Below are 23279 nucleotides of genomic sequence, written 5' to 3' on the forward strand. Positions count from 1 at the left end.
TAAATATTTCCCTACCATTGTTTATCATGTGTCAGCATACACAAAGAGACTATCAAAAAAAACCTGTCAGACCATTAACTTCCGTTTCTGAAATGGCATTTCTGATATAGTGTTGGATGTCAAAAAGGGAGATCCAAGGTCTAACAGGAGCCAAGGAGCAGGACCGGAGCACTCAATGCTTAATGTGTTTTTATTAGTGCAAACTGACTAACATTTCGACGCCCATGCGTCTTCTTCAGAGTCAAAAGTCTCTGAAGAAGACACATGGGCGTCGAAACGTTAGTCAGTTTACACTAATAAAAACACATTAAGCATTGAGTGCTCCGGTCCTGCTCCTTGGCTCCTGTTAGACCTTGGATCTCCCTTTTTGACTTCTGCGTCCTGTTCCGTGAGCACCAACCAGGCTGAAACGCAAGTGACCCCCTTCTATAGTGTTGGATGTGTTAACAGGAACCTGCACACCCGCCTGAGCCTTACCTCTGTTGATTTTTTTTAACCTACAGTTCCACTAAAATTGACATACAGAAATGCCCTTAGCATGTTGCACATATGAGTATGGCTATCATTTCAATATTTCCCCATACACCCCCTCCACCTCCTGTTGTTACTATTCCTTTAACATGCCCTTGCCAAAGAAAAAGGTGACCTCATTTCAGCTTCTACATCACTGTGTGTTTCTACATTACACTATATCTGCCTGCAAGCATGAAGACAGCTCAAGCAGATGGGCCTCCTGCCCTAAGCCTAGACCCCTAGCAGGCTTCAGCTTCAATGAACATGTCATACCTCATTACATCCCTGTCCCTTTATGCTGTCTCCCTTTATGTTGTTGCCGAGAAAACAATATTCCCATTCATGTAGATTCTTCTTGGCCTGTAGAAGTCCAGGGGATAAAGTCAAATCAGACTGATCATATTTTGTGAGGAATATGATTGATGGAAGGCTATTGAAAAGAAAATGATAAGCGCCTAGATCTGTTTAGTGAATAGCCGAGTATTTAAAGTATGTAATACCCCTGGCTTTTAAAACAATCATTAACATATGTGAAAATATATGTTCTCTGTTGCTCCAATGAGTGCTAATGCAGACGGTTCATAGTGAGCAGCAAAATACAGCAAAACTTGACTAACCTTGTGTCCACGGGAGGGAGCTATTCTTTTTTAAAAGCGCAAAGCTGTTTCCGGAAGTAACCACTGATGAAGCAACTTGTGTTTACAGAATGTCGACTTGACGTAGCAGGGATTCAGAGAATGTCTTTTGCGTTTGCATTAACAATGCGCAGTCTACATAACACCTATGCCTATGTTCTCTTTTAGGTCAGATGAACGGCTGCATACGATTTGTTGTATTGTAAACTAGGCTACATGTTGTAGCACATCAGGATCAGCTTGTAAAATGCAGCACGTGCTTACTTACTGCTCCATGAGATCCACCTGAACTGTCAAAATAAGTAGCCTATGAGTGACCATGAGCGTCCTCGCTAATTGTTGTAAGAGGGGACTATGGGGATATAGCGGGACTTTGAAGTCGTGCCATTGGGAAAATGGACATTTGGGGAACCTGCGGCGATTATCAATTCAAATAAGTCATGCAAACAAACTAAAGTTACCATATTCAGGTCAGATAGTCACTTATCCACTGCGTGGAAGTTTTAAGTCAGGCTTAAATTCCAGCAGTTTGTCCACTACATGTTGCGCGTTTATAAGCAATAGAATCACGACAGAGCACTCCAACGCAGAAGATGACGATACAGAAGGTGGCGAAGATGTCATCGGAGACAGCGAAGTTGATGAACTTTTTCACCAGTTTGTGCCAACAGCTATTGGGGATGGAGACCACAGAGTATTCATAGTGCATCCTGACGTAAAGTGGGGGAGTAAAAAGCAGTATCTGACCACAGGTGAGCAGACATGACAACTTCTAAATGTCAATCATCACTCATAGATGTAGGCTACAATTAAATTCATGATGTACATGTTCATCTGTTATTATTATCCCTTAATATTTATCAAAGCTGAGCTCCAAATGGCAGAGGCAGTTGGTCTGGTCCAGACACTGCAAAACTGGACAGTGGTTGACAAGGTCATCATGTCTACTAAGACACCAGAGAAAAGGAAGATATTTGGCAAAGGCAACTTTCAAACCCTTACAGGTTTGTTGTGTTTGAATTGGTTTTGAAAGTCACCTTGCTGTCATGCTTCTTATAGACATCAAACAAAATGTGAAAGTGTTGTTTTATTCGGGTGATCATAAGTCTGCTGCATTCTTTTTCTATCACTACCAACAACTGAACATGCTAAATCTTGCATTTACCACTTGACTCTCCCCCAGATGCTAGTAGTAGCCTATATTGCTGCACTGTCCTTGTCACATTATACCTTGATTGTCTCCCTTTTTGTAACTTTGAATAAAAGCAACAGCTAAATCACTAAATGTAAATGTAAATTCCTTAACTTTCCTTCAGAAAAAATAAGGAAGACCCCAGGGATCACCGCTGTGTTTGTGAATGTAGAACGCCTGTCTCCACCAGCTGAAGTGAGTTTGCAGATCAATTATCCTTTCCTGTCAAAGCTGTATGGTGCCATGAATTTAATCTCATTGTGTAATCACCGTAGAGGGAACTACAGGAGGCTTGGGGGGTGAAGGTCTTCGATAGATATACAGTAGTACTACATATTTTCCGCCGCAATGCTCGCACCAAAGAAGCAAAACTTCAAATCTCCCTGGCAGAAATTCCACTTTTAAGGTAAACTGGATTTCAATTGAAGAAATCACAGTGCTTTTTCCATTTTCTACCAATCAATCAATCAATCAATAAAAATGTATTTGTATAGCACTTTACAACAACCAGTAGGTGTCCAAAGTGCTTCACATCAGAGACTAAGAATAAGCAGATCTTGAAACCTACCTTTCATTATGGTTTTATATTAAACATCATAATACAAAGTTAGTTTGTAGGAAAAACAAATGGAATTTGATTAGGGACTGAAGTATTATTGTTAATATTTCATTTTGTAGGTCACGTTTAAAGAATGAAGTGGCGAACCTCGACCAGCAAGGTGGAGGCTCAAGATACATCATGGGGTCTGGTATGATTGCAGTGTGCACACACCCAATATTAGTTCGAGTTCCTGTACTTTGGCTATTTTATAGTACAGGACAAATCCCTGATAAATCTTCTGTTCAGGTGAGACAGCCATGGAGGTGCAGCAGAGGCTTCTGAAAGAGAGAGAGCTGAAGATCCGAGCGACTCTTGAACGTCTGAGACGCAAAAGACACCTGCTCCGCTCTCAGCGCAAAAACAAAGACTTCCCCACTGTATCCGTCATGGGCTATACCAACTGTGGTAAGCCACTGAAGAATATGCAGTCTCTCCAGCTAGGCCTTTATGCATCATACTACCTGTATAGTTACCCAAAATGAAATCTGTGCTGAAATCTATTCTGTGTGACCAGTGTGGGTGTGGTGGAGTAGCAGTTGCATTGCCACCTGAAAATCTATTGGCCTGCATTCATTTCCCAACTCTGTCTGGGAAATATCAAACATCTTTACCTTTTTACCAGGCAAAACCACTCTCATCAAAGCCCTGACGGGCGATGCTGGCCTGCAGCCCAAAGACCAGCTCTTTGCCACTCTGGATGTCACAGTTCACGCCGGGGAGTTGCCCAGTCACATGACCGTCCTGTACGTTGACACCATTGGTTTCCTGTCCCAGCTTCCCCATCAGCTCATCGACTCCTTCTCTGCTACTCTGGAGGACGTGACCCACTCGGTTCGTACCTCTAGTTTTCCCCAAAGGCTAATTACTGTGTAATACAACTAAACAGGCTCTATTAAAAGACCAAAACAAACACTTACCCTTTGCTCAGGCATTTTATGATGTCTAAATTGCTTCATATAAAATTGCTTCATATGAAGTCATTTCATTTTTAAGACCTGGGTGATTTTATTTAAAAAAAACAGCTATTTCTAGAGCTTGAGAGAAAATGGAATTGAACATTATGTCCAATACTTTAATATGTTGGTTTAATGTGCAGCATTGGGCCCAATATTCAGTATGTGGTTTAATGTTCTGCATTTCTCACTAGTGGGTCATTTTGACACTAAAAGTATGATTCTACGTCTGCATCATGACCCTGTGTGATATCTGTACTGTTCTTTTAAACATGATAATGTAAGGCGCCAGAGTGGATATCACTTGCTGTTGTCTATTCTGCGTCAACAGTCATTTTAGTCATTGATTAAGGTAGACTGAATGTCTCCTGGCGTTGCCACAGTCACTGTATGATTATCTATTTCTTACTGTTGGGTACTTAAACCCTGGATGATTCTGTGTCAAGTCAGAGACGCATATTCTGGAGTACGCTGTGCTACGGGTGTGCCTCTCTCCTGTATACAGCCTAATAAACCTTGCATCTTGATTGGTACTTCTACGTGACTGGATCTAATATTTCACTTTGGTACATAATATTTTTACCAACAAGCTGTACAGTCTTAACCTGAAACAACGAAACGTACAGTTAGCTGCTTAAAACCCAACTCTGAGATGGAGCATTTCTAATCAGTAAAGGAATTACATGTTACATCATGAAAGACAATTAAGCACACACATACAGTGTGTACACTATGGCTCTCTCTCTCTCTCTCTCTCTCTCTCTCTCTCTCTCTCAGTTGATTCTCTGCTCACCCTCTACAGGACCTCATTATTCATGTGCGAGACATCAGCCACCCAGAGACAGTGTACCAGAAGGCGAACGTCTTAAACGTCCTTAAGAACCTGCAGATCCCTGACAGACTCATGAACACAATCGTAGAGGTCCACAACAAGGTGGATCTCATCAGCGAGTAAGACCTTATGTGCATTGCATCACCATGGTCACGGAGTCATTGTCTCCTAGTCAATGTCATTGCCAATGTATGGTAATGACTTGTGCCTGCCAACTCTATATTGTCCCCCAGGTATGAGCCCACAGAACCTGACTGCTTGCCAATTTCAGCACTGAAAGAACTCGGCTTGGAGGATCTGAGACACAAGGTGGAGGAAGGAATAATGAAATCCACAGGGAAACAAATCCTGTCCCTTAAAGTGGACCTTAGCAGCCCTCAGCTGGGGTAAGTGAATGTTCTAGAAACAGAAATGCACAATCTGGTTATAACCTAATGATTAACATGTTACGCAGCCACATGTGATATCAAGTTGTTATGTGTTCATGTGTGTGTGTATAGATGGCTCTACAAAGAGGCCACAGTGCAGGAAGTGGAAGCTGGGGGAGACGACTGCATGGCCACTGTCAAGGTCATCATCAGCGCCGCCGCATATGGTCGCTACAGGAAGCTGTTCCAGAACACTTGACAGCAGGACAGGTTGTCCTTGTGTTCCAGCTGCACCCAGACTGCCTCGGGAGGCACGGCTACTCGGCCCTGCTCTCAAACTTCTCCTATCTGCTGCTCATAACTGTGGTGGACTCAGGAATCTTATCAGCCAAGGGAATGAGGAAGAAGACCGACATAGAAAGTGGACATAAAAAGTGTATTGTTTGTGGAAATGTAACAGTAAAGTGACTAATGGGGAACACAATCATTCTGACAGGACTTCTCTTTTGGCCGTTCACTTGTCATTATGTAGCAGGCAATGAATGTGTCGTACATCTTCATGCGTATCACACTGCAGTCCAGTCTTCCCTTTGAAACAATAGCTCATGATACCTCAGAGTGTCCCGTTTGGCCAAGGTGTCAAACTAATCATGTTCACATGACCATATGAATGCATCATGATACTCAAAATGTATTGTAGAAAGCGAGTGTAAAAAAGGTTCATGAATAAAAAAATATTGTGTTAGATATTGCACTGTGATATTTGATATGGAGCTCAGGTAGTTCCTTCTTTGGGAGGTATGACGTCAAAATACTTGTTCTCAGCCAGGCCTCTCAGTCTCCGTGACTGCTGGGATCAGTTTTTTGTTTAGAGCAATAATCAGGTGGCAGAAGGGAATGAGGCCCACGAAGTCTCCAGCGATGATGTTGAGGCAGCTGTGGCCTGGGCCGGGCCTCTGCTCCTTCAGCCACTGCCTCACGCCGTCCCAGTTCTCCACGCTCAGCGAGCGCAGCGATTCATGGGGGTGAGAGGCAATGAAACAGCGGCCTGCCGTCAGGTTTAGGCCAGCCACAAAGAACCCATCTGCACAGGAGACACAATAAGACCAAGATGTTGAGGGAATGTTTACAATAGAGCGGTAGAAATCATGTGCTGTAAGTTAATGTATGTTACAGTAATGTACAACAGACCATTTTATGCATACAGTGTACAAACATGACATGTAAAACATGAGATTACATGTACATTGTTTCCCTCTGTGAAGCATCTACATTCCATCAAATCTAGGACTGACAGACTGAGAAGAAGCTTTATATATACTGTGTGTGTATGGTGTGTGTGTATAATATATATTCATTTGCTTATTTTTTCCCTTTTGCACAGCATGGAATGGATGCAAGTTGCAACCCTCCATTTCACTGCATTTGTACTTATACAAGGATACAAGGAAGTATATAGTTACTGGAAGTAAGAAATGCAGTGAAATTATGTCTGGTGTCAGCCTATTTGTGCATTTATGGGGGGGGGGTAAAAAGTGATTTTTTTAAGATTTAGATAGGGTTTAGTAGATTAAGTGGCAAGGGCTGCATAAAAAAGGTGGGGGAGGATTGGGATTGGGGGGGGCACCAACAAGGAGCACCCAAGAGCAACAGGGGCAAGGAAAAACTCCCTTACCAAGGAAGAAACCTTGGGCAGATCCACGGCTCAAGGGGCTAACCCGACTGCCAGGGGTCTTGGTGTGTGTGTTGGGGGATGACAGGGGAGATGGGATAGTGTGCTGTGTATGTGGGGAGAGGGCAGTGTGCAATATGTGTGTTGGAGAAGCTTCCTCATGAGACAATGTGCTGTGTATTTGGGACGGGGGGGCAAGTATGGTGAAGGGACTTACTATTGCAAGCAGAGTACTGTATGTATGATGTATGTGAGTGATGACAGTGAATATGTGTGTGTGGGCGGGAGGGGAGTGGAGCAGTGACTGTGTGTGTGTGTGTAGTGTGTGTGTGGGTAGGTGGGGCAGTGTGCTGTAAGATCCCGAAGACAATGTGCTGTGTATGTAGGGAGGGGGGGGGGGGGCAGTGTGCAGCAAGTATGTAGAGGAGGCTTACGGTAGCAAGCAGTGTGCTGTATGTATGTGAGGTGATGACAGTGATGATGTAAGTGTGTGTGTTTTTGTGTGTGTGTGTTGGGGATGGGGATGGGGGTGGGGTGGGGGGGGGACAGAAAGGCTAGGCAATCAAGGACATGGGTAGATGGAGGAGAAATCATGTGTGTGTGTGTGTGTGTGTGTGTACAACCATGTACAATCATGCATGTGACAAATAATGACTATTAGTTGATGTCAGGTATATTTAGACAGCCTAAAGAGCTTGTAGGATGCATTGAGTTTTGATTTTAGTCATGTTTTCTATTATTTATATTCAATACATCATATCATTGTTTGAAATATCCTTAATTTGGATGTCTAATGTCCTCTCTCACCTGGGCGACCCTCTGACTTCTGCCACTCTAGGTAGTCGATCAGGCCCTCTGCTGTCGGCTTGTTCGCCCACAGATAAGGAATGGCAGGCCAGAGCTCGTTATGCCGCGCAGCTGTCTGGTCATCATAGGACAGAACCACCTGGTACCTAAGGCTCCACAGATGCCGCAGGGTCACAACAGCCTCCTGGTGAAACAGGTTGACGTCAGACACCGACAGAAACACTGCGGCCATGTGTGTTTAAAATAAAAGTTGGCAAATTATTCATCATTCAGACAGTTAATAATTACATCCAGCCAAACCCAGATAAATACACAGTTGCAGAAGACATTCTTGATATTGTATGTGTGCCTTTGCCCACTATCTCACTCACCGTGTGTGGACAGAGTTTTGAGGCAAAGGTTCTCCTAAGAGAGTAAATAAACGCTTCGTGGAGTTTCTCACTGAGCCCTTGAAAGTTCCTGCAGGCTAAGATGACGATTTCCTTTGGATGTGAGTCAAGCCAACTCGCAATTTTCTGTAGAGTGTCCTAGGAGACAATAGTTTAAGTCAGGCTTACATTCTCTTTGTTATGGTAAAGGTTATAGTGTTCTATTAATTCTCTGACAAAACAGGTAATTCCTCTTACCAGAACTGTTACGTGTGTGTATATGACATGTGTGAAGTACAGCTCATCTGACTTGTCATTAGGTTTGTGGGCTATCCTTAAGTCGAAGTAGCGGATGCCTGCTTGGAGTTGTTCGACAATGTCTTTTTCCTGTTTGTATAACATTGGTGAGGAATTACCCAAATTACAAAATAGAAGACATTGTGTGTGTAAAACAATATTTCAGTAGAAATGTAGTAAGTACTTTACAGGACATAAGGCCTACAGCACCCTGGACAACACTGAAACAGCACTTCCCAAACTGTGTCTGATACTTGGAACTTCAATGACTATCTCATTATTGTGCAGTGCCCTTGTACTGACCTGTCTTAATTCCCATGTTATGTAGGCTTATGCTATGCTGAAAATAATATTTGATTTCATGTAGACATCTCATATGCATTCAGCACTGATGTCCAAATGTACATAAGCCCCCAACATGCAGGTGCGGCCTGTGGATGTTCCAGAATTTCCTGTATCTGTAGACTGCCCAAATGAAGTATGCAGAGATATTCTTGCTCTGTGGCTCTCAAAGCAAACACCATGTCGTGAGATGACAAATAATTGTCTAAAAAACACATCACTAAAGTCTGTTAAGATTCCACACCCCTCTTTACAATGTCTTAAAAGATATGCAACTTTCAGCACCCTGCACACCAGAAACGAATGCCTGTATTAGTGAGAACTGAGTTTTAACTGTTACATTGACCCCTCTGAAAAGCTGTTAAAATCCCTCATGTTTTTGTCCCAATTTTCCTTAGGTCTGCTAGTGATATTATGATGAGATATGATCAAGATTATATCCCAAAAGTAGTTCCATGTCTTAGTCTCCTCTAATTGATTAATAGCCATCCTGACCTTCAATAAGTAAGGATAGGCTACATAATTTGTCATTACTAAACTTTAGTAAATATCAAAATTGTTATTGCTGCAGTTATAACAGTGTTTATCATAGCTAACTTGAGGCTTGTAACTTTAAGATAGCACATGTAGCCTAATGTCCTTGCCTGTGTTGTAGCCCATCTGTAAATTACAGGTCGTGTGAAACAATAGAAGAGACCATCCAGAATCCTAAAGGCGTCCGACTCCGATCTAACCAAAGGTGAGGTGATATCCAGACAATAACTCATGGTGTCATGACTGCCTGTAGAGACACAGAAGTCACACTACATCAGTCAATCGTTTTAAGGAGGAAGGTCAAGATGTCTGGATTTGGCAAAGTTACGAATTTCGTATCATGGCTTAGCCTACCTGGGATGGCGAGATTTGACAGGGGAATGTCCCACAGCTCTTCGGACAAAGCAGACATCCAGTTCCCATAGTCAGAATCACTTTCGGTTAAATCCATCCTTTACCAACGCGAGAGGAGAGTACGCTTATGCGAATTGTTTACAAAAAGTTCCAGTGTTCAGGATCTCATTAAACTATCACAGTTTAATGGACGACCCAGGCTACAACTTGACTTAATTTAAATGAATCAAATCATCTTTGTCGTTGAGTGCTGTCTCAGAGCTGTGGGCTGTCTTGCAGTGTTAAAAACTGAGCGTGCATAAATGCTACAGTACCCTATCACAAGCTGTAACTGTGACACCAGATCATTTCCTGGTTCTTGTCATTTTACTATACCCCTGACAGGAGGGTTTAAAAGTACCTAACTACATCACCAAAATGTAGATGTCATGCTACTCACGTTCGTTATCAATCATTCATTCATGGTAAAAATACAGCTATCCTCTATCAGTTGATTAAAGTAACTCGAGTCAGCAGTGCTGACAGTGCGTGATCAGACAGGTCGCAAACGTGACGTCATGCTTAAGACTTCTGTCCATAGGCTATTTTGCCAATTCAATGGGATCCAATCCTGTTAGTGCCTATCTACTTCTACCTGTGATAAAACTAACAATTTGTTCTCTGAAAGAAAGACAGCTGGTCACCTAACAATAGCTAATTTGATCAGACTATGTTGTAATCATTTGCTTTTTCAAGTATTTTCCAACACCCATCAGGCCAACAACATGAGAGGTCACAGAGAATTGAGAATGCTGAGAATTGAGGTTTGTCAGCATTCCTGTAGCCTGTCACAATTTATCCTAACTCATTTTACCCTCTCAACAAGGGTAGATATTTAAAGCTCTCGTCCAACTAACTGCCATCATTTTGTGTTGTGGGAACTTATCATATTGTATCATGAGAAAATGTCTGCGGTGAGAGGCTAGACTCAGCCTTCTTCCTCTTTCGTAAAACGAACTGAGAAAAATGTTGAGCTTGATGAGCGAGACAAACTGAGAAGTTGAACTGAGTTATTGAATGCCCCCCATCTGGCAGAGCAGTTCCATTGTCTGTGAGAATGTTTTCATTTTGGGATCTCTTCAGCCTGCCTCCCAGTGTTGCTATGTTGTATAAAGCCAACCCAGCAGACATATTTGTTGTCAGAGATTATTTTCCAAAAAGGCAGGACACCAGGGGATTGTGTAGTTGTGCTGTATGAACATTACGATAACCACAACAATCCTCTGTCCTCCATGAACTTGTGCCTGGCCCACTGGTCTTCCTCTGATGGGAATGTGGAATGCCCTCCTCGGTCTTTGTCTTTCCTTCTCTGTTGCTCTCACACTCTTTCTCTCTCTTTCTGTGTGTCTGCCATCACATACATTTCTACACTGTAAAAAGTTTAACGTAAAATTTACAGCAACTTGCTGGCAGCAAATAACCAGCAAGTTGCTGTATTTCACTCTACAGTACACCTACTGTATATGAAATCACAGTACCTATGCCTGATACTGTAAATGCAAACTACAGTAGTACTACCAGTGCTGTAATGTATACAGCATTGAATTGTCTACCGTATTTTTAATCACAGTACTTATGGATCGATCATACTGTAACTAAGTACAGTAGTAATACCAGTGCTGTAATATTATATACAGTAATTTTGGGAAATTCATATCCTGCTTTATCTACAGCCAGGATAAATTTGGCTAGGCCTAGGTATGGTTTAGGCTACACAAACTTGCATAAATAACCATTGACAACTTGTTATCAGTTTGAAAAGCAAGTACATTTATTCACTTTTTTCCGTTTAGAAATTCTCGTGTGCTGCATCCTAACGTTAGACCAACGGTTGCAGTCAGCCTGATCCACAACCAGTAGCAGAGTGAAGCAGCACCTAGCAGAAATAGACGAAGAAAAGATAAATAGTGTTAGATAACAATGTTCAACTGAAACTGAAGGCTACTTACAAGTGAAACTTTAGAATAATCATTTATATATATATACTGTATGTTTTTTGAGTTTACTGTCAAAATGCCAGGCTGAAGATGGTGTTAGCATAACTCAGTTTCGCAAGGTATATTTAACGTTAGCCAGCTGGGTGAGCTCATTGATGAAGTTTGCTTGCAGCAACAGCCATTCGCGCTGTTCGTCCGAACAACGGTTAATGATAGTCAGATGTGACTTAAAGTTAACTTATATCAATATTGCTAAAGTTCGCCTATTAAACTCACAAAACCGTACATGATTACGGGGAGTTAACGTTACATAAGTCAGCTAAACCTCCACGTTAACGTTAACCAGCAGCACATCATCTTCAGCCTAACATTTGTGACAGTAACATACTAGGCCTAGCACTACTAGTGAATGTTTTATATAAATGATATGAATATAATAAACTGTAACTTACTGAGAACTAAGGTAGGCCTAATATAAATGAGACTGCCATAACGTTAACGTAACATAAAACATTAACGTTAATGCCACCGTCACAGCAACAGCAACTATGATAGCTAGCCTAACGTTAGCTGCTACTTACTTAGTTGATCCAACAAGCATGGATGAGTTGTAAGTTAGACAGTACAACGTACATAGACTGTACACATGCCCGAATTTAATGTAGTACACTTTCACAATGAAACATTAACGTTACATAAATAAATGCTTGCTTACCATTAAGGTGGAGCTGCGAACTTGTCAGTGCTGAACACCGTTGGTCTGACTGACTGAACTGTTGCTCAAAAATAATCTCCCGCCGGACAGTTCAAACGTCGTCGCGCGGTGCACGTTTCAATCACCACGTCAAAATTTCCCAGTAAACCATAAATCCATGACTTTTCAATATCTTTTCAAAATGATGATTTGGATGGAAAATCAACATAATATCAATGTCACCTTGCTATCTGGGAGCTTAACTTTGTATTTATGTGCAAAAAGAAAACAGAAAACCCCAACTGATTTTCCGCCATGTTTTTTCAAAATTTTCAAAAAGCTGACAAGTGAGGGAGGAGTCAGATTTATTACTGTGTTATGATTCGCAGCAAATTTTTATTACTGTAGTTTGACCATTTTTGACCATAATTCATAGCGAAACCACAGCAACATACTGTATTCACAAATACAGTACACATTTTCCCCAAAAACAGCAGTGATGCTGTGAAAATCACGGAATCTTGTTACAGTGTAGGTTAGGTTTCATTTTTAGAGCTAAAAACCAACAGAGAGAGTGGTGGTGGTGGTGGTGGTGGTGGGGATTGTTTACTCATGTCCCTGGTCACTGATCACTATGAACATCGTACACCATGTAACAACTCTTGACTTGACATTAAACTTTAGACATGGTGCTCTGGATATCTAAATCTGAGGTCAATGCATTTTGAATGACACATATTTTAAGCAATAAAGTGAACTTGTTTTGATATACCATTGTGTGTGGTGATTAGGGTTGCGAAGGGGCGGAACATTTCCGGTAAATTTCCGGAAACTTTCCATGGGAAGTTAAACTGGGGAATTTTGGAAATATTCCAAATTGAAACTTTCATGGAATTAAAGGAAATTATGGGAATTTACAGGAATTAACTGGGAATTTTTGGTAATTCCTACTGTTTCACATACAGACATTAAAATGTTGTTTCGTAATAAGCAATATGATTTGTTTGTTCGTATTTTCGCTTAGCTTAGCATACAAAGCTAGCTACCATGCTAGCGGGAATCCCATTCTCTGCCTATGGTTTACTAGCGTGCTAAGATAGCAACACTAAAACCACTGAACTGCCCAAGATACACCACGCCACTCAACAACAAAATCCAATTGGTTGAAACATTGACTGACTATCAGTTTGTTCAGTTAGAATCCCAGAAAATGGTACAACAAATAAAAATATAATGACACAACATAGCCTACCACCTTAGCTAAACCTTATAGATTATGTAAGTTATATATAAATTGTCAACCTTAATCAGACAGATTAATGATGTACACCCATTTGAATGAGGACAAAAGTGACGACAAGCCCATAACTGGGCAAATCTGTTTGCAAACTTCCCCCAGTTTCACAACAGTTATTCCCACATGAGATGATATTTTCACTGGGAATTTATTTTCCCCATGCACATGAACGCACCATAGGTTTCCTTTATGTCTAGCCTATGCTGATAGCTGTGTGCATGGGATTGACGTATGTGCAGTGTAGAAATTTGACTGAAATTGCATTAAATCAGGTTGTTTTAACTAATATTATGCTGCAAGATGGGGTTTTGTCCACTGCATTTAAGTTCCCTGTTATAGACTAACTTGCCAGATTAAAAATTCCCAGTTTATTCCTGTTAATTCCCGTTTATTCCCATATATTCCCGTTAATTCCCATGGAAAGTTTCCAACTTTGAAAATTCCCGGAATTTTGCAACCCTAGTGGTGATAGCCAAGATGAATGATTTAGTCCAGTGATCTCAACTTTGACAGTGTGTTTGTTGTAGTTTTAGTTCCTTTTATTTAAGACCTTTTGAAACATTCTTCATATGTTTTGTTCCCTTCTTTTTGCTGGAAGGGTGCATAATCTCCACAATATCATTCACTTAAGTCCTGCTGACATAAAGCCCAAGCTTTCTTGACTGGTTAATGTGGAACAGTTGCAGTTGAGTTGTATAAAAAATACCTCATGCCAGGAGTCATACCACTGATAGCATGCATCCAAAAGAAGCAGTACATTGTATTCCTACACCTAAATATATTGGTATTTGGTACCATGTAATATCTGTGAGTTTGCATATATAAGGGTTATAAAGGTTGTGATGTCTGTGACTATTTTTGGACTTTCATGCTAACCCCATGACATACAGTTTTTCTGCGCTCTATAAAGTTTCTGTGCTACTACTAACCAATGGATATGTGTTATGCTTCAAAATGAATCAGCTTATCTATTCTACTGTCACACATCAAATCTGTAAGGGCATCACTGATGTGTATGAGATTGGAAAATATCAAATCCATTCAGAAAGGAAAAATTGACCTAATCAGATTTCCTAAAGTTCAGAATTAAAAATTAAGACATTGCATTAACAGTAAGATTATACTGACACCTAAGTATGTAATAAAAAGATCAGTGCATCATTTCCATTGTAACCCAGAAAAAACATCAGCATTTTAAGTGTGCAAATACATCCTATCAAATCCTGTCAAAATGCCTGAAGTAAATATTGATTCAAAAAACTAAGTCACATTCGCTGTTTCATGCTTACTTAAAAAAAGAAAAAACAATACATTGTGCAAATTGTTATGACCAAAATAATAATAATAATTTAAAAAAAATATTATGAGGTCCGTTTCAGGAGCTTTTCATTCAGTGCAATGACAGTTGGTACAAACTGGCTCTCAGTCACAAAGTCCCCAGCAATGATATTGATTGATCCTGTGTTGGAGCCAGGTCTCTGCTCCTTCACCCAGGCCAACAGTGTTGGGTAAGTGGACATGACCATGTCCTTCAGAGATTCAGTTGGATGGGAACAGATATACTTCAAGTCCTCGGTGAGATTGATACCTGTGACAAAAAATCCAGCTGGAAAAAAACAAATAAATAACTTCACAACCAGTATCCAAATTACAACTATCATACACTGTGCTTATAAAGTGTGATGGCTGTAATTTCACCCAGGTCTATGTTGTGCTTAAATCATGCTGATGTTAGTGGGTGAAGTGCTGTGAACTGACTCACAGAAAACTGCCATTGTGCACTGGTGCACAGGGAACTGTGGTTTTATGATAATATGATGTATGATGATGCATTCAACTTGTGTTTTTTTGTACAGCTTTAGTTTTGCATAAAAGTGTCAGCAAGTAGAATCTATTTACATATAAATTCACTGTAGATCGAGACAAGTGGGGAAAGTGCTTATCAGACAGTAGGGAACATTTCCTTCTCCTACCTGGCCTGCCGCTCTGCTTCCGTCGCTCAAACTCCTCTATGAGGGCCTCAGCTTTGGACTTGTTGGCCCACCAGTAGGGAATGTGGGACCACAGCTCGCTGTGGCAGTTAACTACATTGTGCTCGTAAGAAATGATGACCTGAAATCCTTTACTCCATAGGTTGCGCAAGGTCACTGGCACCTGTTTAAGAGGTACAAAAGGCATTTGTTTTTAAAGCAACAGTATGCAACAATTTACTTGTAAGCCAACTATAAGAGGCATGCAAAAACTTGCAAACACCAAACGCAAACGCCTTTTTGGCACTGCTAGAAGCTTGCTAACATGGTGTCTTTTGGTGATGGTCAGAAATGTTGTGCTATGAAAGGTTTCCTTTCAGTTATGCAGTGTGTTTTAGCCCAGAACACAGAATGACATGGTGCATATCTTCAATGGCTGTTGGGGGTGACACAAGTTTACCTGTCCTTCAGTTGATCATATTCATTAAAAAAAAAAACGAATTTGAAGATTATAACAAAACTAGTTGCATGATAAAAGCATACCTCAAAAAGTGGCAAATGTTTGTAAAAAGTTATCATTTAGGACATATGAATATGTATTCCCCAGCTCTTTAATTGATGAGGATGACGAGGACTTCTAAAATGCAAATCAAGCTGCTGAAGTTTGTCCCCTCCTGCACACCTCTAAAACAACCATGACTATTTAACATGTAATTCTGTGTTCCGGGCTCAAACACACTGCAAAAATGAAAGTAAATCTTTCATAGCACAACAATGCACATGCCAAGCACAGAAATACTAGCTGTTACAAGTGAATGGCATATTACCGATTTTAGACACAACTTTGCAGCAAATACATTCTTGATGGTGGAGATGAGTATGTTGTGGAGCTCTTGGCTCAGACCCAGGAAGTGACTGAAGGACAAGATGACGACCTCGCGGGGGTGAGCATCCAGCCATTCTCTTATCTCCTTCAGCACTGTCTGCCGACAGAGGAGGCTACATAACTCACATGGATCACCACAAACTCAAAGTCATTTACATTAAAAGCTTGGGCCTTGTGCAGACCAAATGCACTGTGAGTGTGACCCCTGTGGAACGTCCTGACTTTCATTGATTTTCATAAAATGGAAATCTACACATTCCCCCAGTCACCACACCTACAAAACACATCTGATGTGCACAACATGACCGTAGTCATTCAGTAGATGATTTTATCCAAGGCGTCTTATATATATATATATCTTTTTTTTTTTCAGTTTGCCTACATTCTTCACACAAATCAGCAGTTACATCTTTGTTATTTATGCAGTTTCTGTTTTTCGACCAACAGAGAATTTGTTCTTGAACCGGTTCTGTTCAGAATTCTTTTAACCTTAGTGTTATCTAGTGAACCAGCCTGCATTTAGTTCTCTGTTGGTGGTAAAGGCTATATTCTATTACAGTCTGGATCACCAGGCTCCTCACCTCTACTGTAATTGTGGTGTACACTCCATGATAGAAGTACAGGTCAGTAGAGCTGTCGTTTGGCCGATGGGCTATCCTGAGGTCACAGTATCTGACTCCACCATCAAGCTGCTCCTTCACAGTACACTCCTGATGAGGCCAAAAGAGCAAGATGACTTAGAGGTCCTCTAAAATAATTAAAGGTCCAGTCCTCAGTTCTGGTGTTGGGGTTGTTGATATTTGAGAGCTCAACAGCCAATCAAAGTACAGTCCTCCACTCTTTGCTCTGGAAGTAATATATTGATTGACTGGAATAGTGTATGAGCCACTTTATTTGTTGTTTACCATTAACAGAGTACACACACTAGACAGAGAGCTAGTTAAACTTGAGGATAATTTTGCTGAGTTAATGTCATGGATTATAATTGAGGACTGAAATGTTAAGATTGGGGGAAAAAAATCCCTCACATATATCCAAATATGCACATATGAATACAATAACTCAGTATCAATATAGGTTACCTTAATTTGGAGATTAAAGTTGAATTTGAAAGTAAGGTAACCTATATTGATACTGAGTTATTGTATTCATATGTGCATATTTGGATATATGTGAGGGATTCAACTCCTCCCTGGGAAGAAGACTAAGCTTTAAAACTCCGCCAGGAGAAATGCTGACAGAGTGAAATCTTGCTGTGTTCGACACAAGCACTTTCAGACAGGCTTTCCCCTAAAGTGTTTCTGTTTCATTTACACCAGCATCAGCAAATGGAGAAAAGCATCTTATGGTCGTGTGATTCTTTCAGAGTGCATCTTGAGCTACAGCATATTCAGTTTCAAGCTCTGAGATATATTTGTAGTGAAAATGCTAAATAGTCTTTAGACATACACATTCACAGCATGGTGGGGTTTAATTGCATAAATGTAACATGTGCAAAGATGTGATGTGAAATATGTGTATAATTATATTCAACCTTCACAATATCCTCAGAAATATAAATAACCATTTCCCATGTATTCTAATCACCCATTGGATTCATCACATACTGTGGAAAAACAGCAACCACATGTATTACAATTGGATTAAAAATGACACGGATTCAATCAACTCCTGTTGTATTCCAATTTATCTTGCACAGTTCTTTGTTCAAATAAAATATGTTGCAGTATCCCACCTGTGCAATGGCCCATTTGTAAACAAAAGGGCGAATCAGAGGCTTCATGTACTTGTCCAGTTTCTGTAGCACATCAGGCTGGGTAAGGTCCACTGGGGACCGGTCATTCTTATCAAGGCAGTAGGTTATCGCATTATGACTCCCTAAAAAGAAGCAGCATATGTACAGCAGATTAGTGAGGGAAACTTTGAAATTAGACGTCTTAGACTTAAACGTAAGCAAAATCCTGTGCTTATTTGTGGGCCTAGAACACTTTGTTGGGGCTGTTGCTCATTATCGACCTTGACAGTAAAATAGCGCTGACAGTCTGCAAGCACACAATTTGACCCACCTCGAGTAACCACAGACTCAGTTGGCATCACTCAAAACCTCTTTACTCAGTAGAACCATATCTCACACGCCAAATGTAAAAATACACCACGTTTGTTACTTAGTTATTTCAGGAGCCGTCAGCTAATATCCAGTGGCTCCACAGAAATTATACAGAGTGCAGACATGTTGTGTACTTAAATGGAGAAACACCCGAGAAGGAAATCCATCTAGCATTGATAAAATGACAGCATCTGAAACAGCTTTCACTGTGTGTGTGTGTAATAGCAGTCAGCAACTGTTGTTTTCACTAAACATAAACCCACTAAACACTTAAGCGGTGTAGGTGAATGGAAGGTATTAGGTACCTGGGATGGATAGGTTACAGAGTGGTATGTCCCACAATGCATTGGGTAGGTGTGCCATCCAGTTGTCCAAGGGCAGGTCTTTGAGTGGCACCTCACAGACCTCAGACAAAACCACTGAGGACATCTTCAAACCTGTCAGAAAATAAGATTCACTTAAATTTAAAAACAGAAGTGAAGGCTATCTTGTCTGTTGAAACCTAGTGGGACCAAGTGGGCTAGGCTTTGATCTAATAGTTGAACTCAGAACTATACAAAAAGCCGGTTGTTGTGGAAGTGTTACCATGTAGTGTATATACCATGAACAAAGCTGTATTGTCTACATCACCAGTGATGTCAGATCGTGTAGGGTTTCACCAGTTATAGCCTAGGCTACAAAGTGTGTGTCATTCAAAGAGGCTTTTTACACCGGTGCATTATCACCGATTCTAGCACTTACCGTTCCGTTATTCTGTATGCTGGAGGCAGATTGTACCAGCAGGTCAATCTTGTTTCATTTTAATAAGCAAAAACAAATTACTTCAGAAGTGAAAGGGTGTGTCACATGAAGACAACCACTCGAGCATTCCGTAAAAAACATAACTGTCAAAGAAAAATGAGGTCGATACGTTGTGTACTCCTGGCCATTGGTGGTATCAGGTTGAACTTTGGCAGGGTATCCAGTCCAAAATTCCACGGTGTTGGATAGAACACAGCAGACCGAAATAAGACGGCAGCGCAAAAAGGTTGTCCATGGACCCGGAAGACCGCTCACATTATTCCATTTGAGCACTTAAGCACATCTCAATTCAGCATGGGACCTTCCTCCAAAATTCCTGAACAAGACACCTTCCAAAAAACAATCTGACTAGACTACTGAGATCAGTAGTGTGCTACCGGTATGACTCGATGTCCATTTCGTAAAGGCGGGGTTTGAAGTCCGCGTAATCGGCAGATGCTACATCAAACTCCTTTTAAAGAGCCAGCAGCAAAGTTCCCGCTGGAAAATAACGATTGCCCTGCTGAAATTATACAGTCCGCATTCGTCAAGCAAAAATCAACGTAGGCAACCTCCAATACTACCTCGACTGCGGCACTGTTGGTGTAAATTACCGTAGGCTACAAGCAACTGAGAGTTGAAATGCTGACCTCAGTGCAATGAGTAAAGGGCCGTTTCCCGATGACACTGAGCTTTTCCCAAATATCATCCTACATCACCGCACTGCTACTTTGTAACATTGTTACATTTGGTGCAGCGTTTCCTAAACGAGATCGGCATACAATGTTTTAAAGGGGAAACGCTAGAGAATATTGCGCGGCATGTGGAGGTTAGAAATGCCAGCAGTGTGTCTATAAGGATTTCAGATTGGGAGCCTGTAGCCTACGGGATGGTATCTTAAAAATAGTAGGCCTAGCCTATGCGTAAAAACTGAGGGCACACCAATTATTTGCTGAAAAATTACTAATTTATCTTTTCTTGGTGAAAAGTCTTTGGCATGCAGTTCTTCAGATTTTCCTACTAGATTATTTTAGTGTAATCCCTTTTGCTGAAGGTAGGCTAGACAATATTAATTTGTATGCATAACCAGAGAACATGGAAGATCACAATGCATGCTAAATTTTCCAAAATAAGCCTGTATCTTGTATGTGCATCTTCCATCCTGCCTCTTTCCATAAGCAAGTATGTCTACATTTGAGGCAGCTGCACCCGAGTGACCCCTGTTTCAGGGGGGTAAAGAAATCTGTCTCACCCATCCAACACACTTCAACAGCCATCCCTCACCTCTATCTTTTGTGGTGAGCATGCAGCAGCATTCAAACCAGTGGCATCACCAGAGCCTGACATTATGTCCACGTAGGCCTCAAAACAACAGCACATGATTTCTCTCTCTCTCTCTCTCTCTCTCTCTCTTCATCTCGTAATAAGTATAGTTCATGTGAGACTTGTGTGGTACATAAAAAACAGATGTGAACAAACGTTGCATTTTAAATCGCGCTGGCCAGAGCAGGCGTTTTTAGGCAGCCCCTGGGGCACGATGTGATTCTGACCCAGTGCACTTGCTTTCACGTCCTATTCACGTCACCACTGTGTGTTTACATCTAATGGCCCCTTGGGCTGGATGTGGCTCTTCTCAACACAAAAACATAGGCTATCAACACACATTTTTTAACATGCTAACAGAGGTTATTTTTGCACAAAACGGTTTCCTTTTGCTAATGCAGCTATCTTGTTAAGTAATGACACTGCAATATTTAGAAAAATACATATTTATTTTACAAAGCATGTCTGTTCTTCTCTAGCACTGCAGAAGTTATGTTAAGCTAAATTGAAAGGAGGGGGATTGTTATTTGAAGGGGAAAGTTGTCATTTGAAAACTGCTTGAAGTGGCAAATTCTTTCACTCTGCTTGCTCTCTCTCTCTCTCTCAGAGGACTGACAACTGAAACACAACAAGACAAAGCTATTAGTGCAGTGCCCCATTTGACTGCATAGCTGAGCTGGGGACCTCGTGCTAACCAATGAGGTCTCCATTCACTGCATGCAATCAGTGCCCCCAAAGCCTCCATTCATGTTGTTGGTCACGCCTCTATGATCACAGACTGAGAGGAGGGATGTGTGTGTGTGAGTGTGTGTGAGGATGGGGAGGTGGTCTGATCTTCCTCATAGTGGGTTTCTGGGGCAGTGGGACTCTTTTCAGGCTAATGAGGTGTATTTTTCCACCCTGAGGAAAAGTAGGAGACGTGAATTACTTCTCTGCTTGAGATGATGGAAATGATGACAACATTACACTCTTTTCACTCACTTTTTTGCATTTGATCAATAGGCCAGCACCTGGGTTCTCTCCTATGCCTTTTTAACAAATGTCTGTTTAATGTTAGATACTTTACAGTGATAGAAAGATGCATAAACCAAAGCCACAAAGCTTGTCAGCTTGGACTATTCTGCTTTCCATGTTGCTGAAAGTGTCCAAAAATATTCTCACATTGTCAATGAAAAAATGTTTAATTTCTCAGAGGATGTGTCTAAAATTGTGTGTCTAAATACTTCTACATCCCAACCACACTGCCTCTTACAGTGAAGAATGATCCTGATTGACACAGCTCAAATCCCATTCATCAGAGTATGTGCCCCAGAGCCCATCAAGGAGAGCTACTGTAAGTCTGATGTGCAGAAGAGGTGCTTTCCAGCCACTCTGCTGCTGCCTGGAGAAAAATAATTGTGTTTGTGGGGAGCTTGCTGACCCAGTGCTAACGTGGAAAAGCTGTTTTGGTGCGTCAGGGATACAAGGTCCTTTATCTTCCCCATGGTGGACGGCTGCGGTTGTTTAGTGGGGGATTGAATCGACACAGGGGAGGTCCTACAGCGGAGTTTGGAGAGCCAGGGAGCGTTGATGAACAGCTACCATCCTTAAATGATAAAGAGACTTATCAGTTTGAACACTCTTGTAAGTTAACACAGCGGTTGTGCAATGTTTCAATGGCAGTGACCGCTTCAGAGACACAAGGGCTGTCCAGGCAGAGAGGACTCATTAAGTGCTGAAGAATGAGCATCTAGTGCAGGGGTGTCAAACTCATTTTGGTTCAGGGGCCACATACAGTCCATCTGATCTCAAGTGGGCCGGACCAGTGAAATAATTGCAAAACATCCTTTGACAACTCCAAATCTCCAGCTTAGTTTTTTTCAGTAGGCTATGCTTTACCCTTCAGCCTACATTTGTAGCCTACATAAATCACAAGGGATATATTAGATTATTACACATTTATTCAGAGAGGCCAATGAAATTGAAATAAAATGCATTTCACTCTCATAAACAACTGGTTTATTTTTATAGTTGAGTGGATAGGCCTACATTTTTACATCTGACCACCTGAACCAACTCACCACACTAAACTCAAGTGGGAGCTATGAAGTAAGTTAACATCCTGCCTTAAAAATGTAAATGTGCAAATGTATGAAAAATAAAATGAATTTAACAAACATAAGTTAGCAGTGCATGAGCAATACGATCAACTGATACGATTAGGTTACATCAGATCAAATAATTTTGTAGGCTAGGTGGCGGTGCTGTGTAATAGGCTATCCACCATAAAGGCCAGATCCTGCACCCATTCCGGGCATTTAAATTGCTACTGGTCTGCCTTTTTTCTCCAAGAACTGTCCAATTTCCTCTCGTAGTTCAAAGAAACGCTTGAGTACGGCACCTCGGCTTAACCACCGTACTACAGCGTGGTATGGTAAGGCAGACAGAATGCCATTATCACTAAGAAAACAGTCAAACTGACGGTGTCAGACCTCGCGACCTGATTACATTTACAGTTTGTGCAACCACACTTTAACATGATCCAAGTTTAATGTTTTACAACACACTTCCTGTGTTGCAAAATACAATAAAATGCCCAAACATCTTGTCCTCCGTTTGCAGGCTGCACTTTGTCTCTAAATTTTGTCGCAACGCCTGCTTTTCTCCCGACAATGTAGCCAAACTGACAGCACAGGACCAGTCAACTCCAAACTTTTTTTTTGTTTTTTGGCTGCGCCTAGCGGCTGAATTGAGCATTTCGGTTATTTCTTTGAAAATTCATAACTCCTCACAGGAATG

At 41.2% G+C, this 23279-nt stretch overlaps 3 protein-coding genes across 4 annotated transcripts; 1 reads left to right on the forward strand and 2 right to left on the reverse strand.

Moving 5' to 3' along the window:
- Positions 1–1085: 1085 nt before the first annotated feature.
- Positions 1086–5578, forward strand: gtpbp6 (GTP binding protein 6 (putative)). Its single transcript, XM_076278548.1, has 10 exons — positions 1086–1900; positions 2015–2152; positions 2465–2535; positions 2616–2746; positions 3019–3089; positions 3188–3346; positions 3564–3772; positions 4697–4845; positions 4960–5112; positions 5227–5578. The coding sequence occupies exons 1-10, from the start codon at positions 1468–1470 to the stop codon at positions 5351–5353; spliced, it is 1641 nt and encodes a 546-aa protein (XP_076134663.1). The 5' UTR covers positions 1086–1467; the 3' UTR covers positions 5354–5578.
- Positions 5512–10000, reverse strand: plcxd1.2 (phospholipase C, X domain containing 1, tandem duplicate 2). Its single transcript, XM_076278549.1, has 6 exons — positions 9469–10000; positions 9225–9361; positions 8200–8328; positions 7945–8100; positions 7574–7757; positions 5512–6178 (listed from the first exon to the last, which is right to left on the reverse strand). Exons 1-6 carry the CDS (start codon positions 9563–9565, stop codon positions 5916–5918), a joined length of 966 nt encoding a protein of 321 aa, XP_076134664.1. The 5' UTR covers positions 9566–10000; the 3' UTR covers positions 5512–5915.
- Positions 10001–13952: 3952 nt separating this feature from the next.
- Positions 13953–19759, reverse strand: plcxd1.1 (phosphatidylinositol-specific phospholipase C, X domain containing 1, tandem duplicate 1). Of its 2 annotated transcripts, XM_076278550.1 has the most exons (7): positions 19140–19758; positions 18704–18835; positions 18027–18169; positions 16873–17001; positions 16233–16388; positions 15409–15589; positions 13953–15041 (listed from the first exon to the last, which is right to left on the reverse strand). In XM_076278550.1, the coding sequence occupies exons 2-7, from the start codon at positions 18825–18827 to the stop codon at positions 14797–14799; spliced, it is 978 nt and encodes a 325-aa protein (XP_076134665.1). In that variant the 5' UTR covers positions 18828–18835; positions 19140–19758; the 3' UTR covers positions 13953–14796. The 2 variants fall into 2 exon arrangements, with proteins under 2 accessions (XP_076134665.1, XP_076134666.1); XM_076278551.1 differs by lacking the exon at positions 16233–16388 and having other exon boundaries at positions 19140–19759.
- Between the last annotated feature and the right edge of the window lie 3520 nt (positions 19760–23279).

The sequence above is a fragment of the Alosa pseudoharengus genome, unplaced genomic scaffold, assembly GCF_046254945.1.
Source record: "Alosa pseudoharengus isolate Yale_2024_CS ecotype anadromous, Long Island Sound unplaced genomic scaffold, YU_APseudo_1.1 YU_APseudo_1.1_scf_11, whole genome shotgun sequence".
NCBI classification, from domain to species: Eukaryota; Metazoa; Chordata; class Actinopteri; order Clupeiformes; family Clupeidae; genus Alosa; species Alosa pseudoharengus.

Bases quoted from the DNA above. Each gene is read 5' to 3' on its own strand.
- plcxd1.1 (XM_076278550.1), bottom strand. From the start codon at position 18,827: ATGTCCTCAGTGGTTTTGTCTGAGGTCTGTGAGGTGCCACTCAAAGAC. The intron at 18,170-18,703 runs GTACCTAATACC...GCTTCTTTTTAG, and splicing joins CTGTAACCTATCCATCCCAG to GGAGTCATAATGCGATAACC. The intron at 15,042-15,408 runs GTAGGAGAAGGA...GTTTTTTTCCAG, and splicing joins GAAGCAGAGCGGCAGGCCAG to CTGGATTTTTTGTCACAGGT.
- plcxd1.2 (XM_076278549.1), bottom strand. From the start codon at position 9,565: ATGGATTTAACCGAAAGTGATTCTGACTATGGGAACTGGATGTCTGCT. The intron at 9,362-9,468 runs GTAGGCTAAGCC...GTGTCTCTACAG, and splicing joins GTCAAATCTCGCCATCCCAG to GCAGTCATGACACCATGAGT. The intron at 8,329-9,224 runs GCAAGGACATTA...TTATACAAACAG, and splicing joins ACAGATGGGCTACAACACAG to GAAAAAGACATTGTCGAACA.
- gtpbp6 (XM_076278548.1), top strand. From the start codon at position 1,468: ATGAGCGTCCTCGCTAATTGTTGTAAGAGGGGACTATGGGGATATAGC. The intron at 3,090-3,187 runs GTATGATTGCAG...TCTTCTGTTCAG, and splicing joins AAGATACATCATGGGGTCTG to GTGAGACAGCCATGGAGGTG. The intron at 4,846-4,959 runs GTAAGACCTTAT...ATTGTCCCCCAG, and splicing joins AAGGTGGATCTCATCAGCGA to GTATGAGCCCACAGAACCTG.